The sequence below is a fragment of the Tachyglossus aculeatus genome, chromosome 8, assembly GCF_015852505.1.
Source record: "Tachyglossus aculeatus isolate mTacAcu1 chromosome 8, mTacAcu1.pri, whole genome shotgun sequence".
Taxonomy (NCBI): domain Eukaryota; kingdom Metazoa; phylum Chordata; class Mammalia; order Monotremata; family Tachyglossidae; genus Tachyglossus; species Tachyglossus aculeatus.
The window spans coordinates 1,581,657-1,601,083 of NC_052073.1; the positions used below are offsets into that span (position 1 = coordinate 1,581,657).

Sequence of the window (19,427 nt, forward strand, 5' to 3'; positions counted from 1 at the left end):
GTGCTCTGCACACAGTAAGCGCTCAATAAATGCGATTGATGATGATGATAAGTGGTGTGGGGCTGTGGGGCCTTCTCTTGGCTCCCTTTTGAATTGAGGCCTAGTGTCTCACCCTCTAGTACGTCTCCCGAAAAATCCCCTTCTTTGCAAAGCCTTTCTCGGTTAAGTGAATGGGCAGTGTTTATGGACTCATCCTCCGTTTCTTTCCAGAACGAGTGTAAAACCTAGACAACTCTCAAACCTGCGAAGCAAGGAGCCATTCGGGGCCCGATAACCCTAGCGTAGTTCGCCTCGACCGCACAGGGGTTTTCCGGCTGGGTAGGTGCTATCTTTGGCGTCTCTCGTTGTCTTTCAGTACCTCTGCCTCCCAGCTGCTGGTGGCTGATTCCCCATGAGGCTGGTGAGCCAGTGAGCCCAAGTAGGTGGTGTTTGAGCTCTGAAAATACTTAGAATTTGTGCTGCGCATAAGAGAGATTGAGAGAGAGAAAGAAAGAAAACACACAAGCGCGTGCAAGGCTGGAACAGGGTCTGCAAAGACTTTGTCGAGCACCTGGTCCCTTCGGCCTCTTGCTGGATACGCCAGCCGTTACAAACAGGTCTATTTTTACCCTGCCCCTTCCCTTCTAAATCCTGACCCTTTCAGATCTGAGGGTGAGCTCCGGAGTGCTTTGATAGTGTCCAGAAAGATCCGAGTCAAATTTTACTCCAGCTTAGGGCCGGCAGCGCCTTCTTCAACTAGCTTTTGTGCCGGAGACTCGATTGATGCTCCGTGGGGATTTGCGGGGACTCCTCTCTGCCTCTGAGCCCTCGCCAGGATTGAATCTTAATGAAAATCTTGCGGACCTTTTTTGCTTGGTTCGGGGCACTCCAGATATCATCATCATCATCAGTCGAATTTATTGAGTGCTTACTATGTGCAGAGCACTGTACTAAGCACTTGGGAAGTACAAATTCATACATATAGAGACAGTCCCTACCCAACAGTGGGCTCACAGTCTAAAAGGGGGAGACAGAGAACAAAACCAAACATACTAACAAAATAAAATAAGTAGAATAGATATGCACAAATAAAATAAATAAATAAATAAGTAGAGTAATAAATATGTACAAACATATATACATATATACAGGTGCTGTGGGGAAGGGAAGGAGGTAAGATGGCAGATATGGCAGAGCAGTAGGCCTAGGCTTTCACTCGGGGCTTGAGGGGAGATGGGGACAGGGCCGCCTGGGGTATTATAGGGGGGCTAATAAAGGGGGATGGCAGTGGATGGTATTTATTGAGCGCTTCCTGTGTGCCAAGCACCGGCCTAGGACTGGTGTAGATACCGGATCACCAGAGCAGAGACGCTCTCTGTTCTCATGGGCTGGAATCAACCAACCGTATTTATTGGGTACATTCAAAGCACCACACTAAGCTCTTGCGAGAGTAATAATAATAATAACGGCATTTATTAAGCGCTTACTATGTGCAAAGCAGTGTTTGAAGCGCTGTACAACATGAAAGAGTCGGTAGACACATTTCTGCCCACAAGGAGCTTACGGTCTAGAGGGGGAGGCAGATATTAGTATGAATAAATAATTGCAGGTATGTAAATAAGTGATGTGGGGCTTAGGGTGGAGTGAATGAAGGGTATAAATCCAAATGCGAGTGGGTGGGAGGGAGAGAGAGAGATGGGGGCTTTTTGTCTGTGAGGAAACAGGCCAGAGAGATTCAGTGACTTGTCGAGGACCGTGCAGCTGGTTGGCAGCCGTGCTGGTATTCAACCCCGCAACTCCTGCTTCCCGGTCCCGGGCTCGCTTCCCTAGGCCGTGCCGCTTCTCAGTGGGGTGGGGGCAAAGGAGGGAAACGAGGGGGTCTTGCGTGGGGAAGGGCGGCTTCCCTGTACACTGTACACTCACAGCCCCTGAACTGGCCTCTGTCACCTGCCTCTCCTCAGGTCTGTGTCTTCCTCCATCCTCACTCTCCTCCAACCGTCCATCTTCACCACTCCCGGCAAACCCCTGGCCCCAGCACGGTGGGTCGGATGCCGACCCCCAACCCCCCAGCACCAGGAAGGCCGAGGCTCTATGACATCATAAACTGAGGTGGGGGTGGTGGAAGGGGAAAGCTCTGATCTCTCAACTTCTAGCCCGGGAGGCCCTTGTTGCCCTCAGGCAGCACCCAAACACCAAGAGTCCAACTGGCCCCTCATCTGTCATCCAGGTCTGGAGGGTCATCCGGGCACTCCGGGGGTCTCTCTGCCGTTGCCCAGGGGTCTCAGCCTGTGTGAGTGATGGCCCGGAGACAGTTAGTTATTAAGGCGTTCTGAAGTAATCGCCAAGAACCGCACACCTCCGGGGTTGAGCTGTCAAGCCGGGCACTTCCTTTTCAGCCGGCTGCTTAGGAAGATGGGGTAGGTGTGGTTGAACTTGATTCCCATGGTCGTTGGTTGTAGTAATCTTGGTTTTCTCGTTCTGCCTTGCAGTTGTTCATGTGGTAACCGAAAAAGATGAGGCTGAGAACCCGGAAGGCTTCTCAGCAGTCGAATCCAATTCAGACCCAGCGAGCAGTCAGGGCCAGAAGGGGCAAAAGGAAACACTCAGAGGTGGAAGAACACCTACCCGTGGACGGAGAAAAAACCCAGAAGAAGGAACCTGGCTTGTTACCGGCCATCAAGAAGTTCATTAAAGGAAGCACACCCAAGGTTTGGTCTCATATTCCGACAGTGTCGCTCTAACGGTTCGGGTGAAGGGACTGTGGACGAAGCCGTGCTTGGCCAGGGACTCCGGGTCAGTTCCCGGCGGAAATCACATAGCCCTGGGTGCTTTTAGCTGGCCCCTGGGAGAGGGGGATGGTTTTGGACTATAGAGATGTCAATTGGAAGTGACTGAAATCCCATTGCCGCAACTGCGTTCGACTTAAGTTTGAAGTTTTTACCGGCCTGATTTTACTTGTTGGGGGATTAGCCTGCTGTCCCTCGAGGGTGTGAAAAAATGAAGGCGGAAGCGACTTCTGTTCCATTCATGACTGTGTTCATTAAGGTGTGATCGTAAAGCTCCTTGATTTCAGAGTGAAGCCGTTGAGCCGTTACTCTAACTCTGGGCGAGCGCGAGTCAGAAAGGTGGCCCCGAGCCCGTGGCCTTCGGGCCTGTGGGCCTTTTTGACTTCTGCTGAATTCTTGGCCGGGCCAGAGGAATGGTCTGTTGTGGAGGTTCTGGGCTCCATCTAATGACATCACGAGCCACTGGGTCTGGGCTGATGATCATTAATACCCGTTTACTTGTTCATCATCATCAATTGTATTTATTGAGCGCTTACTATGTGCAGAGCACTGTACTAAGCGCTTGGGAAGTACAAATTGGCAACATATAGAGACAGTCCTTACCCAACAGTGGGCTCACAGTCTAAAAGCTCACAGTCTTGTTCAACACTTACTCTGTGCCAGACACCGTTCTAAGCCTGGGGTAGAAGATGTGGGACAATCAGATCGAACGGCCCCTGTCCCCCACGGGGCCCCTGGTCTTTAGTGGGAGGGAGGACAGGTATTGAATCCCCATTCGCAGGTGAGTCCTCCGACTTTCACGTTTACTTACCGCTCAGAAAAAGTCCCCTGAGGATATTAAAGCCCGTTCCAAACTGGCTCTTCCAACAACCGGTTAAATTAATAAGGGGGAAAATTGAGGCATAGAGGCCTAGATTGGCCGTCGGCAGCTCGGGGTAGCGGCGTGCCAGGCCAGACCCGTCGCTCGGCTCCTCCTGCCTGAGCTGGTGCCCCGGGGCTAATTGACGGGTTTGGGGTGACTCACCAAGGTCGTGGAATTAGAGTTCTTGGCTTCCCCGAGCGGAGGGGTGGAACTCGTCTTGGAAAGACTAAAGGCCGGAATGTTCTAGTCTTGGTTCTTGCTCCCAAACAACTAAAAAACCGGCCACCCAGAGTGGCATTTCCCTGGAATTCACTTATACGGCCTTTGAAAATGCTAAAAACTCACTGAGGGCCAGGGTCTTGTCCGCTAACTCTGTTGTAGTGTCCTCTCCCAAGTGCTAGGTTATTTTTTTAGAATTGGGAATATAACTGAATCCGACGGTCACGCCAGAACAATGTTACCGTGTTGTGGGTCTGCCATTTTTCACTCATTCGGCTTTTCCGGTTTGCCGTGCCACTTTCCCTCGCACCCGATGGTCACGCCAGAACAATGTTACCGTGTTGTGGGTCTGCCATTTTTCACTCATTCGGCTTTTCCGGTTTGCCGTGCCACTTTCCCTGGCACGACAGTTCCGAAGGCAGATATTGTTGGCGCTGGAACGGAGGTACGAAGTGTGGTGACATCATAAGCCCGGGCGGCAGCGGGGTTTGGATCTCCTGACTTCTCCGAGAGCCCTGGGCTCTGTCCACTGGGCCCCTTTCTTACAAGGCGTAATATGGAGTTATTTTTAAACAACCTCGGATTCTTGTGGATGAAATTAGAAACCCTCCACGGAATTCCTTTACACTGAGTTAGTTGAATTGTGGTCTCAACTTCTCTTGACTGCTGTTAAGAGTTTCCAAAGCCTTGTTCAGGAAAGCTCTCGAAAAGAGAACGCAAAGTTCGATTCGTCACGTCACCGTTGAGTGAGAAGGTCTCCGCCCCCAGCCCCCCAACGTCCCCTCATTAATGGTGAACTCTGTTAGTGGTTGTTTTTAAAATGCCGTACTCTTCCACTTTTAGGGAGCGGATCTCTGATCCTCTTCCCCAGGCCTTTCGGGAATGATTCACTGTGTTTCGGGGAGGGCATGGCATCCGGCCTCTGCATGCTCGTTGGTGGGGGGCTCCCTTCTGAGACAATCCCCTCTTCAGGAGGACCCCCAGGCCGTGCCACTCTTCTCATCTAAACCACTTCCTAAAAGATCAGAGTTTCATCCCAAAAATTGGAACCGTTGGGTCAGTTAAGGAGAAGCTCGGGAACCGCCTGCCTCTTTTCTCAGAATTCACAGGCCAGTTTTTGCCTGCCCTTGCTGGGGTTTCGGGGGGCAAGGGAAGGCGGCGTATGGGTGATGGGGATGTCGGCATAGCCTGGTGGACCGAGCCCGGGCCACTTGTCTGCTGTGACCTTCGGCAAGTCACTTCACTTCTCTGTGCCTCAGTCGCCTCATATGTAAAATGGGGATTAATAATAATAATAATAATGGCATTTATTAAGCACTTACTATGTGCAAAGCACTGTTCTAAGCGCTGGGGAGGTTACAAGGTGATCAGGTTGTCCCACGGGGGGCTCACAGTCTTAATCCCCATTTTACAGTTGAGGGAACTGAGGCCCAGAGAAGTGAAGTGACGTGCCCAAAGTCACCCAGCTGACAATTGGCGGAGCCGGGATTTGAACCCATGACCTCTGACTCCAAAGCCCGTGCTCTTCCCACTGAGCCATGCTGCTTCTGTGCCTTATGTGCCTTATCTTGTATCTACCCCAGTGCTTAGAACAGTGCCTGGCACACAATAATAATAATAATAATGGCGTTTATAAAGCACTTACTATGTGCAAAGCACTGTTCTAAGCGCTGGGGAGGTTACGAGGTGATCAGGTTGTCCCACAGGGGGCCTACAGTCTTAATCCCCATTTTACAGATGAGGTAACTGAGGCACAGAGAAGTTAATAATAATAATAATAATGGCATTTGTTAAGTGCTACTATGTGCAGAGCACTGTTCTAAGCGCTGGGGGGATACAAGGTGATCAAGTTGTCCCACGTGGGGCTCACAGTCTTAATCCCCATTTTACAGATGAGGTAACTGAGGCACAGAGAAAATAATAATAATAATAATGGCATTTGTTAAGCGCTTACTATGTGCAGAGCACTGCTCTAAGCGCTGTGGAGGTTACAAGGTGATCACGTTGCCCCACAGGGGGCTCACAGTCTTAATCCCCATTTTGCAGTTGAGGTAACTGAGGCCCAGAGAAGTTAAGTGACTTGCCCAAAGTCACACAGCTGAAAATTGGCGGAGCCGGGATTTGAGCCCCTGACCTCTGACTCCAAAGCCCGTGCTCTTTCCACTGAGCCATGCTGCTTAATACCATTATTATTATTATTATCATCATTATTGTTATTATTCCAAGGGGGAAACCATATCAATAAAAATATGCAGGTGATTCCTAAAATTTTAGGTTTCAGAAATAAAACTGAAAGATCGACACAGCCTGGAAAGACAGTCCCCGAAGGGCTGCTGAAGCGGTCGGTGGGGCCCGTCATCTGGAAAAAGCCTTCCTGAGGCCGGAGATTTTTCGGGAAGAGGGTTGATGGGGGATGGGGGAATGGACAAGCATTGATCATCATCATCATCAATCGTATTTATTGAGCACTTACTGTGTGCAGAGCACTGTACTAAGCGCTTGGGAAGTACAAATTGGCAACATACAGAGACAGTCCCTACCCAACAGTGGGCTCGCAGTCTAAAAGGGGGAGACAAAACCAAACATACTACAAAATAAAATAGAATAGATATGCACAAGCAAAATAAATAAATAAATAAATAGAGTAGTAAATATGTACAAACATATATACATATATACAGGTGCTGTGGGGAAGGGAAGGAGGTAAGGTGGGGGGGATGGAGGGGGATGAAGCGGAGTGGGAAGGGCACTGTGGATGAGGGAATGCCCGATGCAGCAGGTTGGGTTGGCCCAAGAGGAATCTGATTTCCCAAATTATTCCTGGGACTCTTCCAATCTGGGCCTTTGGGTTTTTTTTAAACATTTTCACTTTGAGTCGTGGGTCAGTCAGTCGTTAGTATTTATTGGGCACTTATTTTGTGTAGAGCACTGTACTGAGTGCATGGGAGAGTACAGCACTGCAGAGTTGGTAGACACGTTCTCTGACCACAGGGAGCTTACAGCCTGGGGTCCGTCGTTGAGGTAACGAACCCAGATTTCCGCTTTAAAATACATTTCAGTCCTTTCTTTAGCGAAAATTCTCGTCGGGCTAAAGTTGGATTAATAGTTCCCTTCAGGACAAGGGGAAAGAAGCAATAGTTAGTTATCTATTAGGCGCCTTCTGTGTGCCAAGCCCTGGGGGGAAAATGTACCTGGGGGAGAATTAGACACCATCCTTGGCTTCCCAACCCGAGGGTCTCACAGCCTAAGAGGTGGTTGGCGACCGACGTGTCAGGAAAGACGAAACGATAGAGATCCAAAACTAGTCTGTATATATGTATACAGACCGGTATATAGTCCTGTGTATATATATATGACTATATACCGGTCTCTATATATGTATACAGACCGGTATATTTTCCTGTGTGTGTGTGTATATATATATATGTGTGTATATATATATATATGTGTGTGTGTGTGTGTGTGTGTGTGTGTATATATATATATATATATAGTCCTAGTCCTATATATATGTTTGTACATATTTATTACTCTGTTTATTTTACTTGTACATATCTATTCTATTTATTTTATTTTGTTAATATGTTTGGTTTTGTTCTCTGTCTCCCCCTTCTAGACTGTGAGCCCGCTGTTGGGTAGGGACCGTCTCTATATGTTGCCAACTTGGACTTCCCAAGCGCTTAGTCCAGTGGTCTGCACACAGTAAGCGCTCAATAAATACGATTGATTGATAGTCTGAGCCCAGGAAAATGGTAAGTCAAGCCAGGGCCCCTCGTGGCCCAGAGTCCCCCGGCCACAGCCACAGGGACTACCGCAGTCTGCCCAACGTGGTGAGTTTCATTAGTTTTGAAAATAAGCATGAAACGGGTATTTATCGCTGGGTACCGTTCCAGCCGTAGACCACAAACCATCGGAAGCCTCTACGGCCAGAACCAGCCGGGAGTGAGGCCGAGAAGAAGGGGGGTTGGCAAAAAAGGGGGGTTGGCCAGCTGGCCCACCTGCCCACCCGCCCACCGTGGAGTCCTGAGGGAAACTGGCAGTCGGGACGGAAATTCAGTAAATTCCAGTTACTTCTCTCGCCAATTTCCGATGATTTCATAGATCGATTTGGCGTCATAGCTGATTATGTCAATCAGTGGTATTTATTTATTGAGTGCTTACTAAGTGCCTGGGAGAGTGCAATGCAACAGGATCGGTGGACAGATTCCCTGCCCACGAGGAGCTGACGGTCTGTAGCGGGAGAGGGACATTGAAATAGAGTATAAGGATGAGGATCAAGGTGCTGTGGGGTTGGGGTAAGTTCCGGCCTTAGCAGCCACTTAAAAAGGAGGTTACAGTGGAAACGAAAGACTCTTGAAGCGGGAGATGGAGGTGAACCCCTCTCTCCGGGAGGGAAGAAGGGGGTCGTGGAGAGCGGAGTGCCAGGAACCAAGTTGCCCGCTGCCCACCAGGCCAACAGGTGAGCTGGGTGCTGTCCGCCGGGCCACCGGGCCCTTCCCCGGAGCCCACGGTTGTGTGGGACCGTCTCTATATGTTGCCAACCTGTACTTCCCAAGCGCTTAGTCCAGTGCTCTGCACACAGTAAGCGCTCAATAAATACGATTGAATGAATGAATGAACGGCGGGGCCTACCGCCTCACCAAGAGGGAGCCCCGTTGAGCCTGTTTTTTGAGGGGGAAGGAATTGGTGATTGAAAAGGTCCAAGAAACGGAAACAGAACCTCTCACCCAAAGCACCAGATCATCAAATCGCATACCGAGAAGATACTTCCCACCAAACCTACACGCGGGACCTGCTGCGTTAGGCTGTGAGCCCGCTGTTGGGTAGGGACCGTCTCTATACGTTGCCAACTTGGGCTTCCCAAGCGCTTAGGACAGTGCTCTGCACACAGTAAGCCCTCAATAAATACGAATGATGAATGAATGACAAGCAGTGTGACCTAGGGGTTAGAGCACAGGCCCGGGAGTCTGAAGGACCTGGATTCTAATCCTGGCTCCTCCACTTGTCTGCTGGGTGACTTTGGGCAAGTCCCTTCCGTGCCTCAGTTACCTCATCTGTAAAATGGGGATTAAGACTGTGAGCCCCATGTAGTATATGGACTGTGTCCAACCTGATTTACTTGTCTCTATCTACACCTGACACATAGGAAGCATTTAAATACTATTAAAAAAAAAAGCCCCATGATTTTGAGCTGTTTCACCCAACTTATTTATCACCACCAAATTCAGTCACTTCTCTCGCCAATTTCTGATGATTTCGTAGATCGATTTGGAGTCAGAGCTGATTATGTCGGTCCATCGGTGGTATTTATTGAGTGCTTACCGAGTGCAGGACACTGAACTCAGTGCCCGGGAGAGTGCAATGCAACAGAATTGGTGGACAGATTCCCTGCCCACAAGGAACTGACAGTCTGTGGTGGGAGAGGGACATTGAAATAGAGATGGGGAAAACAGTAGAGTATAAGGATGTGGATTAAGGTGATGTGGGGTTGGGGTAAGTTCACGACCTTAGCAGCCTCTTAAAAATACAGTCTGGGAGACAGAAGGCAGGCTCCCAGACTGAGCCCCTTCCTTCCTCTCCCCCTCATCCCCCTCTCCATCCCCCCCATCTTACCTCCTTCCCTTCCCCACAGCACCTGGATATATGTATATATGTTTGTACATATTTATTCCTCTATTTATTTATTTATTTTACTTGTACATATCTATTCCGTTTCTTTTATTTTGTTAGTATGTTTGGTTTTGTTCTCCGTCTCCCCCTTTTAGACTGTGAGCCCACTGTTGGGTAGGGACTGTCTCTATATGTTGCCAACTTGTACTTCCCAAGCGCTTTGTACAGTGCTCTGCACACAGTAAGCGCTCAATAAATACGATTGATTGATTGATTCATTGACTGAGTGAGCAGAAGCCCCTCACCTCCAATGTTTTCCTCTCAGTAGGAAGCTGCCTGCCGAACTTAGCCCCTTCCCCTCTTCCCAGCCCCGCCAGTCCTTTCCCCCGTACAACCACCCCCAACTCCGTCTCCCCCACTGCCGGCCACCCTCCCCCTGCTCACCGGAAAGATGCCGGACCTCACCCGTCACCTGACCCTCGCCATTTTCGTCCCGTTGGGGAGGACGGCATCGCTCACCTTGGCTTTTTCATTTTACCTTTTCAGGAAGAGCGAGAAAATCCCGCGAAGCGGAGCCGACTCGAACGCGATATAGATAACAACTTGATCACCTCAACCCCCCGGCCCGGAGAAAAACCCAACAAACAGATATCTCGAGTAAGACGGAAAGGTCAAGTAAACGGAGGTTTGTTGCCCTTCATCCGTTGTTCGGCTGGGCGGGGGAAACGCTGCCTCGCCAGTTGGCCGGGATTAGGAAGGGGCCGGGCTCCTTCCAGCCTTGGGGCGAGCCCCGTCCGGTGTCCGGGGGCTCCGTGTGGACCAGTGGGTCCCAGTCCGCGGCCCCGCCACTCCCCACCCCGACACTAGCAGGGTGTTGGAGCGGCAGGGCCTGGCGTCAGTCCTCCCGGCCCGGGTGTCACGTTTTGGCCTCGGGATTCCTTCTACGGGAGCATCTCGGCCCCACTTCCCTCCGCTTGAACTCGCAGTGGGCCGGGTCGTTCGTCGGCGACATTTCGGATTTGCCAGGGACTTAGATTTTGGTAGAGAACGGGGCTTCGTTCTAGCCGTTCTAAGGGAGGCCGGTGTTGGCTTTAAAAGCCGTCGGCTATTCTGTTGAGCATTTTCAGCCAGCCAGTGGCACGCTTGTTCCCCTCGAGGGATGAGAGAGGGATTTAAGTACAGCGACTTGGAATTTCTAGGGATCTTTGAGGGTTCCCCACCAAGTGTTCCGTGTCGTCTGGGAAGGATGCTAGAACTTCTGTAAATTATTTCCTGACCTTCCCTTTCGTCTGCTTCTTCCTCAGTGCGCTTCACCCCCCTGCCCCTGGGTATTGCCCCAGCTCACGGGAACGGTGTGCGTAGTAGGCATTTTCCCATTCTGAAACATTTGTTGCTTCCATGTTGTTTCACATGCGCTGAAGCTCCTTGCTCCCGCCCAGACCCAGATGAAAATCAGCCAATCTTTCCCGGTTAGTCAGTGAACCAAAAATACAGTGGAGCTCATCTATTTTCTAGCACTTTCCTACCACTCTTGACAGGTGGTTGTTTTTATGACACAAATTTCGCTAAGAATATGCATGCATCCTCCTTTCCCGAAGATGATTACGAGCTTCTGTTGCACACTTGGTGCAAATGTTCCAGAAAAATGACTAACGCGCCAAATTCCCACCAGCCTCTGCCACCAGTTTTTGGGTTTCTTCTCCCAGATTGTGGGTTTCTCTTTGACCAGACCTAATTTCTTTGAAACCAAAGGAAGGACTAAGCAGCTGGGCTGGGGTTTTTTGTTGTTGTTGTTTTTAATAGTATTTGTTAAGTACTTACTATCTGCCGGTCACTGTAGATAACTGGGTTGGATGCAGTCCCTGTCCCCCATTGGGCTCCCAGTCTTAATCCCCCTTTCCCAGATGGGTAAGTGAAGCATCGAGAAGTGAAGTGACTTGTCCAAGGTCACACAGCTCACAAGTGGCAGAGCTGGGATTGGAACCCAGGTCCTCTGATTCTCAGGTCCGTGACCTATCCACTAGACCACGCTGCTCTGCTGGTTTGTGTGGGTTGCCCTTGCTGCTACCCCATGACTTTTCTGAAGGGTCTGCATGAGAGTTACAGGGGGCTTTCCCATCAGTGACCGGATTCCCTCCCCTGGCACAGGGGACCGCCGCTTATCCCAAGCCCGCTGGGGACTCTTGAATGGTGGGAGAGGGGAAGAGGCCCGCACAGTCTCCTTGCCCGAATTTGATGCCAGTTCCCCGGGCACCTGTGAAAGACCCCCCAGGGTAACAGTTACGGCGACCCCCCAACTCTGCCCCGCTGCCAGCACGGCAGGCTGGCTGGCGGGGGCCTGGCCTCCGGCCAAAAATACAGGGAGTGGGATGGAGCCGGGAAAGAGAGCAGGTATTCCCGTCTGCATTTCTGCAAGGTGTGCTGTGCCCTCAGGGATCCCAGGGGGCAAAGAGGCATCTTTGTGTCTCCAGATTCCTCCTAGAATTCATTCAATTGTATTTGAGCACTTTCTGTGTGCAGAGCACTGTATTAAGCGCATGGGAAAGTACAATACAACAATAAACGGACACATTCCCTGCCCACAATGAGCTTACAGTCTAAAGAGAAGGGAAAATCAGCACAGAAGCGGCCCGCTTTGCAGGTCACCTCCCTGGGTATCATTCGTTTGCCGTCACGTGGCCAAGATTTATTAGGGAGAGCAGGTGGCAGCGCCAGCGTTGGTGATCCTGGCATTTCCAGGCCGCCGGCCCCACCCCGAGACCAGCCCACCGCCCGCGTCTCCGTCCCTTTTTGTCGTGGACCCAAATCCTTGAAGTGGAATGTTTTTTCGAGGAGGTGTGAGTCAGCCTCCCTGAATTTACAGAGACTTCCTCACTGTTCCCAAAAACCGAGTCCCGGATCAAGTACCTCGGTGATCTGGGCCTTCACTGGTGCCATTAGAAATAACTCGTGTTTCTCTGTTTCGTAGGGCTCGGGTAAAACCGGGTGAAAGTATATTGGAGAGCAACAATCACTTAGGAATTTCGTATGAAAGGCACTGTTGGGCTTCCAGTGGAGTCATTTTGTTTGTGTCTTTTCATTTTCCTCCCGCAGAAGCCGGTAGTTATGAAATGACAAACCAACACGTAAAGCAAAATGGAAAATTAGAAGATAATCCCACTCCTGGCAGTCCTCCGAGGACGACGTTACTGGGGACCATATTTTCTCCCGTCTTCAACTTCTTCTCACCAGCAAATAAAAATGGTACGTTGAAACTCTGAATCAATCAGTAGAGTCTCGGCAGTAAACACCGCTCTCTTTCACTCAAGTGATTCTCTGAAAGTCCCGTTTTAGTCTCCTAAGGGACGTTCCCGTGCCCGGTGGCCTTGTGGTCGCTCTTGAGATCCGTAGGACTCAGAAATGGTGGTATCTCACAGCTTGTTCCTGTAGAAACTTCGCTCTTGGCAGTGGGGAGGATGTGTATGATACCAGGGGTTGGACTTATTTTTGGAATACGTGTATTGTACTGTCGGGTTTTGATTGATTTCTGATGGACGATGATAGGGAGTATCCCTGAATATTCCATCTGAAAAGAGAATAGACGTTAAATCGGCACGCATTTGGAAAATACTGTTTACCACCACCCCTGAAATCGAACCCCTTTGGTACTGTAAGCCCCGTGGCTCTGTGATACTGAACCCCGCTTCCCCCCGCCCCCCCAGCACTAAGCCTAGCCTGTAGTAAGCGCTCAGTCCGTACCATTGATCGAACAGAATCCACATTTACTCGTCCTCAGGATCCAAACCTTCTTTGGTATCCCGTGGGTCGGGCCCAATCTAAACCGTCCTCTTCCGTTCGTCTCCCTACGGGTTACTCTTCGAAACCGTCCCGAAGCGGGAATGGGTGGGTGCTCTCTGAGACGCTCATCCCGGACCGTAGTGCTCTCCGGGTGGCTCAAGTTACGAATACGCTGACAGAGAGGGCCCCGGACGCTCCTTCCAGGCACATCGGGATCGGATTCGCCCGGGCAGGCTGTGGAAGCCGAAGAAATAGTAAAGCAGCTTGATATGGACCAGGTGGATGAGATCACCACCAGTACGACCGCCTCAACCAACGGAGCCGCTTACTCCAGCCCTGCGCTTCAAGTCAGGCCCACCATCAACAACGGTTTGGACGAAGTGGAGGATGCTGCTGACCGAGATGTCCCACCCCTCACAGGTGAAGAGATCTCCTTCCCCTTTAAAGGGCAGTTCTTTCAGTGGGGGATAATTGAATTGGTATAATAATACTAATCATCATTGTAATAATAATTATGGTACTTAAACACTTACTATGTTCCGGGGGCTGGGTAATTGCAAGTTAATGGGGTTTTGACCCTGTCCCCCATGGAGCTCACAGTCTAGGAGAGAGTAGGACCGAACCCCTATTTTGCAGATGAGGAAACTGAGGCACGGAGAGGTGAAGTGACTCACCCAAGGTCACCCAACAGACACATGATAGAGCTGGGATTAGAGCCCAGGGCCTCTGACCCCCAGGCCCGCGCTCTTTCATTCATTCATTTAGTCAGTCAGTCATATTTATTGAGCACTTACTGTGTGCAGAGCACTATATTAAGCGCTTGGGATTTATCGAGCACTTACTGTGTGCAGAGCACTATACTAAGCGCTTGGGAAGTACAAGTCAGCAATATAAACAGACGGTCCCTACCCAACAACGGGCTTACAGTCTAGAAGGCGGAGACAGACAACAAAACCAAACACGCTGTTGCCACGAGACCGGACCGTGCTGCTTCTCATAATAATAATAATAATAATAATAATAATAATAATAATAATAATTCTCATCATACACCGTCATAAATAGTGGTATTGCACCCTGTTGACTAAGGACTGTGGTAAGCTTTTGGGGTAGATCAGTGGCCATCCGAATGGACGTGGACCCTGTCCCGCATGGGGCTCACGCTTTAAGGTTATTTGTCTCCACTTGACAGATGGGGAAACCGGCCGAGAGAGGCCGAGTGATTTACCCCCAAAAAGACGAGAGAACGTTACCTTCCTGGTGCCCCATCTCCTTGCCTGAGTTGGGGGCTAGAAAAACTCGAATGCCACTACCGGGCAGCAGAAAGAGCTCCAACACAAGATTGGCAATGGCCCATAGCCTTGGCCTCTCTCATCCACGTCGGCCACTTGAGCTTAACGTAGCCTGTGGCCCTTACAAATTGTAGGGGCTGGTCCCGACTCTGCCCTTGGCAGGGTCGGGCGCTGCTCCAATGCCCTGGGGTCCAGATGGGGAGGAAAGAGTGGGTGGGTCGGTAGCTCTGCCCCACCGCTTCCCCTCCCCTCAAATTCAGACCCCAGAGAGCCAGGGTCGGCCAAGACGGTTTGGCGTGGAGCCGATTGAAACCCCCAGATTCTCTTCCACGTCGCCCTGCCCTTCGTGGAAATGGCCAGCGATCAATCAGCACGAGGGAGGTAGAAATGACAAGGGGGGCCCCTTTAATTTCTGGAGCCCTCTGGGGCTGACCGTTATCCGAGCTGGAGTCCCGGAATTCCTGTAAAATCGTGGCCATGGGGAGCGCATCAGCAGGAGAAGACAGCCCTGGGAGAAGACCAGCCGTGCTTCTTGTACGGCTTTGTCTGTCGTGCGTGTTTGGGAAACCAAGGGAATTGAAACTTGAATTGAACTGGTGACCTAAGAGATGCACTTGCAAGGAAGCAGTGGGGCAACTGCTCGGAGATGGGGTCGGTGGGGGACTGGAGGGGTTCACCGGGTAAGTAGGAACGCAGAGCTGGGGAGCGGAGAATGTGGTCCATCACTTCTCCATACTCACAAACTTCTTCAGTGTCAGGCCATCGTTTTAGGAGAATTGTAATTTTGAACACGAGGAAGCACTCGTGTTCAACTCATCGCACGTGGGTCGTCTGGTCTGATTCAACTCCCTCGGTAGCTAATGAGGGGTTTTGGTGTATGGTCCCTGAGGGCTCAGAAATACGTAACTGCAGCAATTTCCCGCCCACTCCAACCACATCCGACCGGCCCCAGGTCTCAGCGCCTGTTTCGGCTTGTTTCCCGCAGGGGCGGTGTCACAATTCCCACGTGGTCACCGTGCCGGGTCAGCACAGCACTTTGGTCAATTCCTGGTCAGTAGTGGCCGATCCGCCCTTTCCTCTCCATCCAAACTGCTACCTCGCTGATCCAAACGTTTATCCTATCCCGCCTTGACCACTCGCTAATCTCCCTGCCTCTTGTCTCCCGCACTTCGCTTTGCTACCCAGGTCATTTTTTCTGAAAAACGTTCAGTCTAAGTCTCCCCACTCCAGTGGTTGCCCATCCACCTCCACATCAAATAAAAACTCCTTACCACTGGCTTTAAATCACTATTGCGTTGCCCCTTCCTACCTCTCTGCTGTCCTGTAACAACCCAGCATTCTCACTTTGCTCCTCTAAAGCCACCGTAATCACCGTACAGCGATGTAATCTATCTGGTCGCCTACCCCTGCCCTTGTCTTGCCTTTGGCCTCAAGCTACCACTTCTGTCCTATCTGACAGGCAATGACTCTCCTCACCTTCAAAGCCTCATCTGAAGTACTGTCCAAGAGACCTTATCCCTCTAAACCCTCATTTCCCCTACTCCCTCTTTCTTCTCTGTTGCCCTGGTACTTGGATTTGTACCCTTTATTCACCCCACCCTCAGCCCTATGGCACTTAGTGCTTTGCCCATAGTAAGCGCTTAATAAATGCCATTATTATTAGTAGGTACACATCCGTAATTTATTTCGTCTGCCTCCATCTCTAAACTGTGAGTGCCTTGTGGGCAGGGAACATTTCTACCGAATCTGTTATATTGCACTCTCCATGTAGCACTTAGTACAGGCTCTGCACCCAGTTAAATACTCAAAACTATGATTGAGTGTGATAGGGACCTATTTACAGTAAAGAATTGAAACTGAAAGGTAAATTTTTTGCGCTCTGATTACATTCTAGGGCCGGTATCTCCAGACAGTGGTTATTCATCAGCACACGCAGAAGCCACCTATGAAGAAGACTGGGAAGTTTTTGATCCGTAAGTACCGTGGTGTTTTTTTTTTTCCTTCCCCTCTCTCAATATAAACCAACTCAGCTGGGGGGGCGGTTGGCACTTGAGATGGTGTTTGTGTCTGGCAGTTTAGGGGGTTGGGCTCGTTCCGAGTTCAAGGTTTCTGGATCTTTCTTAAGTGGACTCGATGTGATATTTTTCTGTTTTCTCGTCCGTGGGAAGTGCCCCGGGCCGACCCCGATTGTAACAGCACTCTTTCTCCTGCAGCTACTACTTCATCAAGCACGTCCCCCCGCTGACAGAAGAGCAGCTGAACAGGAAGCCCGCCCTACCCCTGAAGACACGGAGCACGCCGGAGTTCTCACTAGTCTTGGATCTGGTAAGTACGAAAGGCAGAGACTACTAATGATGAAGGAATTTGTTAAGTCCTTACACTGTGCCAGGCACCGTAGGACGTACTGGGGTGGATACAAGCAAATCCCCGTTTTACAGAAAAGGTAACTGAGGCCCAGAGAGGTGAAGGGACTTGCCCCAGGTCACACAGCAGACAGGTGGCAAGGCTGGGATTAGAACCCTGGACCTTCTGACTCCCGGGATCATTCAGCCGGAGCAGGGTGATGCACCATCCCTTTGCTCATTTGCCAATTTGTACTTCCCAAGCGCTTAGTACAGTGCTCTGCACATAGTAAGTGCTCAATAAATATGATTGATTGATTGATTGATTGATTGATTGATTTGCTCAGGATTCCTCTAGGCTCCTGATCCTTTGACTGGACTGCCGGCCTCCGACCAAGTTCCTTTCGCTGACCCTGCCCTTCCCCTTCACGGCCTATTTATTTTCACAGGGAATCTCAGGCCTGGGCTCGTTTTCCCTCCTAAATCCCTTCTCGTTTTTCCTCGGGAATCATCCGCCCAATCCCTGCTTGCCCCGGAATGCCCCTCAAGCGTCTCTGCTTCCTCTTCCCACCTCCACGGTAAAGTCAGGTTCCCTCCTAGAAGCCCATGTGGTCAGGCTCCCAGAACAGCTCACGTTACGCCCCATCCCAGAGAAGCAGCGTGGCTCAGTGGAAAGAGCCCGGGCTTTGGAGTCAGAGGTCATGGGTTCAAGTCCCGGCTCCGCCACTTGTCAGCTGTGTGACTTTGGGCAAGTCACGTCACTTCTGGGCCTCAGTTCCCTCATCTGTCAAATGGGGATTAAGACTGTGAGCCCCCTGTGGGACAACCTGATCACCTTGTAACCTCCCCAGCGCTTAGAACAGTGCTTTGCACATAGTAAGCGCTTAATAAATGCCATTATTATTATCCCGGCTCCGCCACTTGTCAGCTGTGTGACTTTGGGCAAGTCACCCAACTTCTCTGGGCCTCAGTTCCCTCATCTGTCAAATGGGGATTAAGACTGTGAGCCCCCCGTGGGACAATCTCATCACCTTGTAACCTCCCCAGCGCTTAGAACAGTGCACATAGTAAGCGCTTAATAAATGCTATCATTATTATTATCATTATTATCCCAGGCCCCCGTTGAGTGGGTGGGTGGATGGTGCTGGACACCAGGAAACTTCAGTTTGCTTCAGTTCAATCAATCAATCGTATTTATTGAGCGCTTACTATGTGCAGAGCACTGTACTAAGCGCTTGGGAAGTACAAGTTGGCAACATATAGAGACAGTCCCTTCCCAACAGTGGGCTCACAGTCTAAAAGGGGGAATCAGTTGAATCCTGGTGGCCTCCAAGCGAGCGCTCTGCCGTGGTGTGGGGTCCTTGCCGGAGGGACGGACTTCCTTCCCCAATTCCCACCCATCAACCTGGGGAACGGGGAGAACACCGGGAAACTTTAGGTTCAGTGTGACAGTTTGAAGGTTTAAAACGAACAAAAAAAAAACCCTCCAAGGTTTTGGTTAGGCACGCCTACCGATCGATCTTTTATAATTATTATACATAATAATCCAGAAGCAGGCGGGGAGATCGTAGGGTGGCACAGTGTGGGCCTCGGGGAGGTATCCCCGGCCCCCGAGCAGAGCAGAGGGCGAGGGAATAGAGGGGTCCTGGGGTTCTTGAGGCCGTCGAGGTGTGAGGGGGCCGGGCCCTGGCCTGGTGGAGAGGCGTCGGGGCCCGATGGGTGGCCACGGGGGCAAGCAAGCGAGAGGAGCGGCTGCGCCTGAAGCCAGCCGGTGATCAGGTGAGGAATAGGGTGACCGCTGAGCTCCGTTGACCTGGGTGGGACTCGATCTGGGTCAGCAACGAAGGATTTGCCACAGGAGAAGGAAGACGGCGGGCTGGTGGCAGATCTGATAGGAAAGGAAGATAGGATCGGGTGAAGTGAAGCATCCCTCAATCAATCGTATTTATTGAGCACTTACTGTGTGCAGAGCACTGTACTAAGCGCTTCCCTTGAAGAACAAGGTGTCCTCTGTCATCTCCCTTGGTGGGCTCCGGTCAGGAGGGGACCCCCGTGAGGCGCGCGCTGCATCCAGAGTGAGGTTGCTGGCTTTGGGGGCCGGGAGGCTTGGGCTCACTTGGTGAGACGTGAAGAGGGGCCCGTGCAGCTCACCGGGGTTCTGAGTGAAAGGAGAACACAGCCTGCTACTCTGCAGGAATCTGTTTTTGGCTCTGATCTGAGGTAGGAAAGTGGCACTACGAAAGAGGCAGGACCATTTCCCTGTGAGAATAATAATAATAATAATATGATGGCATTTATTAAGCGCTTACATTTATTAAGTGCTTACTATGTGCAAAGCACTGTTCTAAGCGCTGGGGAGGTTACAGGGTGATGAGGTTGTCCCACGGGGGGCTCACAGTCTTAATCCCCATTTTACAGGTGAGGGAACTGAGGCCCAGAGAATCAATCAATCAATCAATCGTATTTATTGAGCACTTACAGTGTGCAGAGCACTGTACTAAGCACTTGGGAAGTACAAGTTGGCAACATATAGAGACAGTCACTACCCAGCAGTGGGCTC

General features: G+C 50.8%; 1 protein-coding gene across 4 annotated transcripts in view; it reads left to right on the top strand.

Annotated features, from left to right (window-relative positions):
• The first annotated feature begins 252 nt into the window (after positions 1-252).
• The window catches only part of CTDSPL2 (CTD small phosphatase like 2), a 42,351-nt gene continuing 23,176 nt past the window's right edge, over positions 253-19,427 (top strand). Inside the window, exons 1-7 of one of the 4 annotated variants that reach the window (XM_038750294.1) lie at positions 253-318; positions 2,469-2,687; positions 10,003-10,141; positions 12,550-12,699; positions 13,438-13,653; positions 16,420-16,498; positions 16,739-16,850. In XM_038750294.1, coding sequence (XP_038606222.1) covers positions 2,493-2,687; positions 10,003-10,141; positions 12,550-12,699; positions 13,438-13,653; positions 16,420-16,498; positions 16,739-16,850 — 891 coding nt within the window. In that variant the 5' untranslated portion in view covers positions 253-318; positions 2,469-2,492. Of the gene's footprint in view, positions 319-1,985; positions 2,089-2,116; positions 2,270-2,468; positions 2,688-10,002; positions 10,142-12,549; positions 12,700-13,437; positions 13,654-16,419; positions 16,499-16,738; positions 16,851-19,427 lie in introns of those variants that run through there. The other 3 variants (XM_038750293.1, XM_038750292.1, XM_038750291.1) reach the window with 3 other exon arrangements.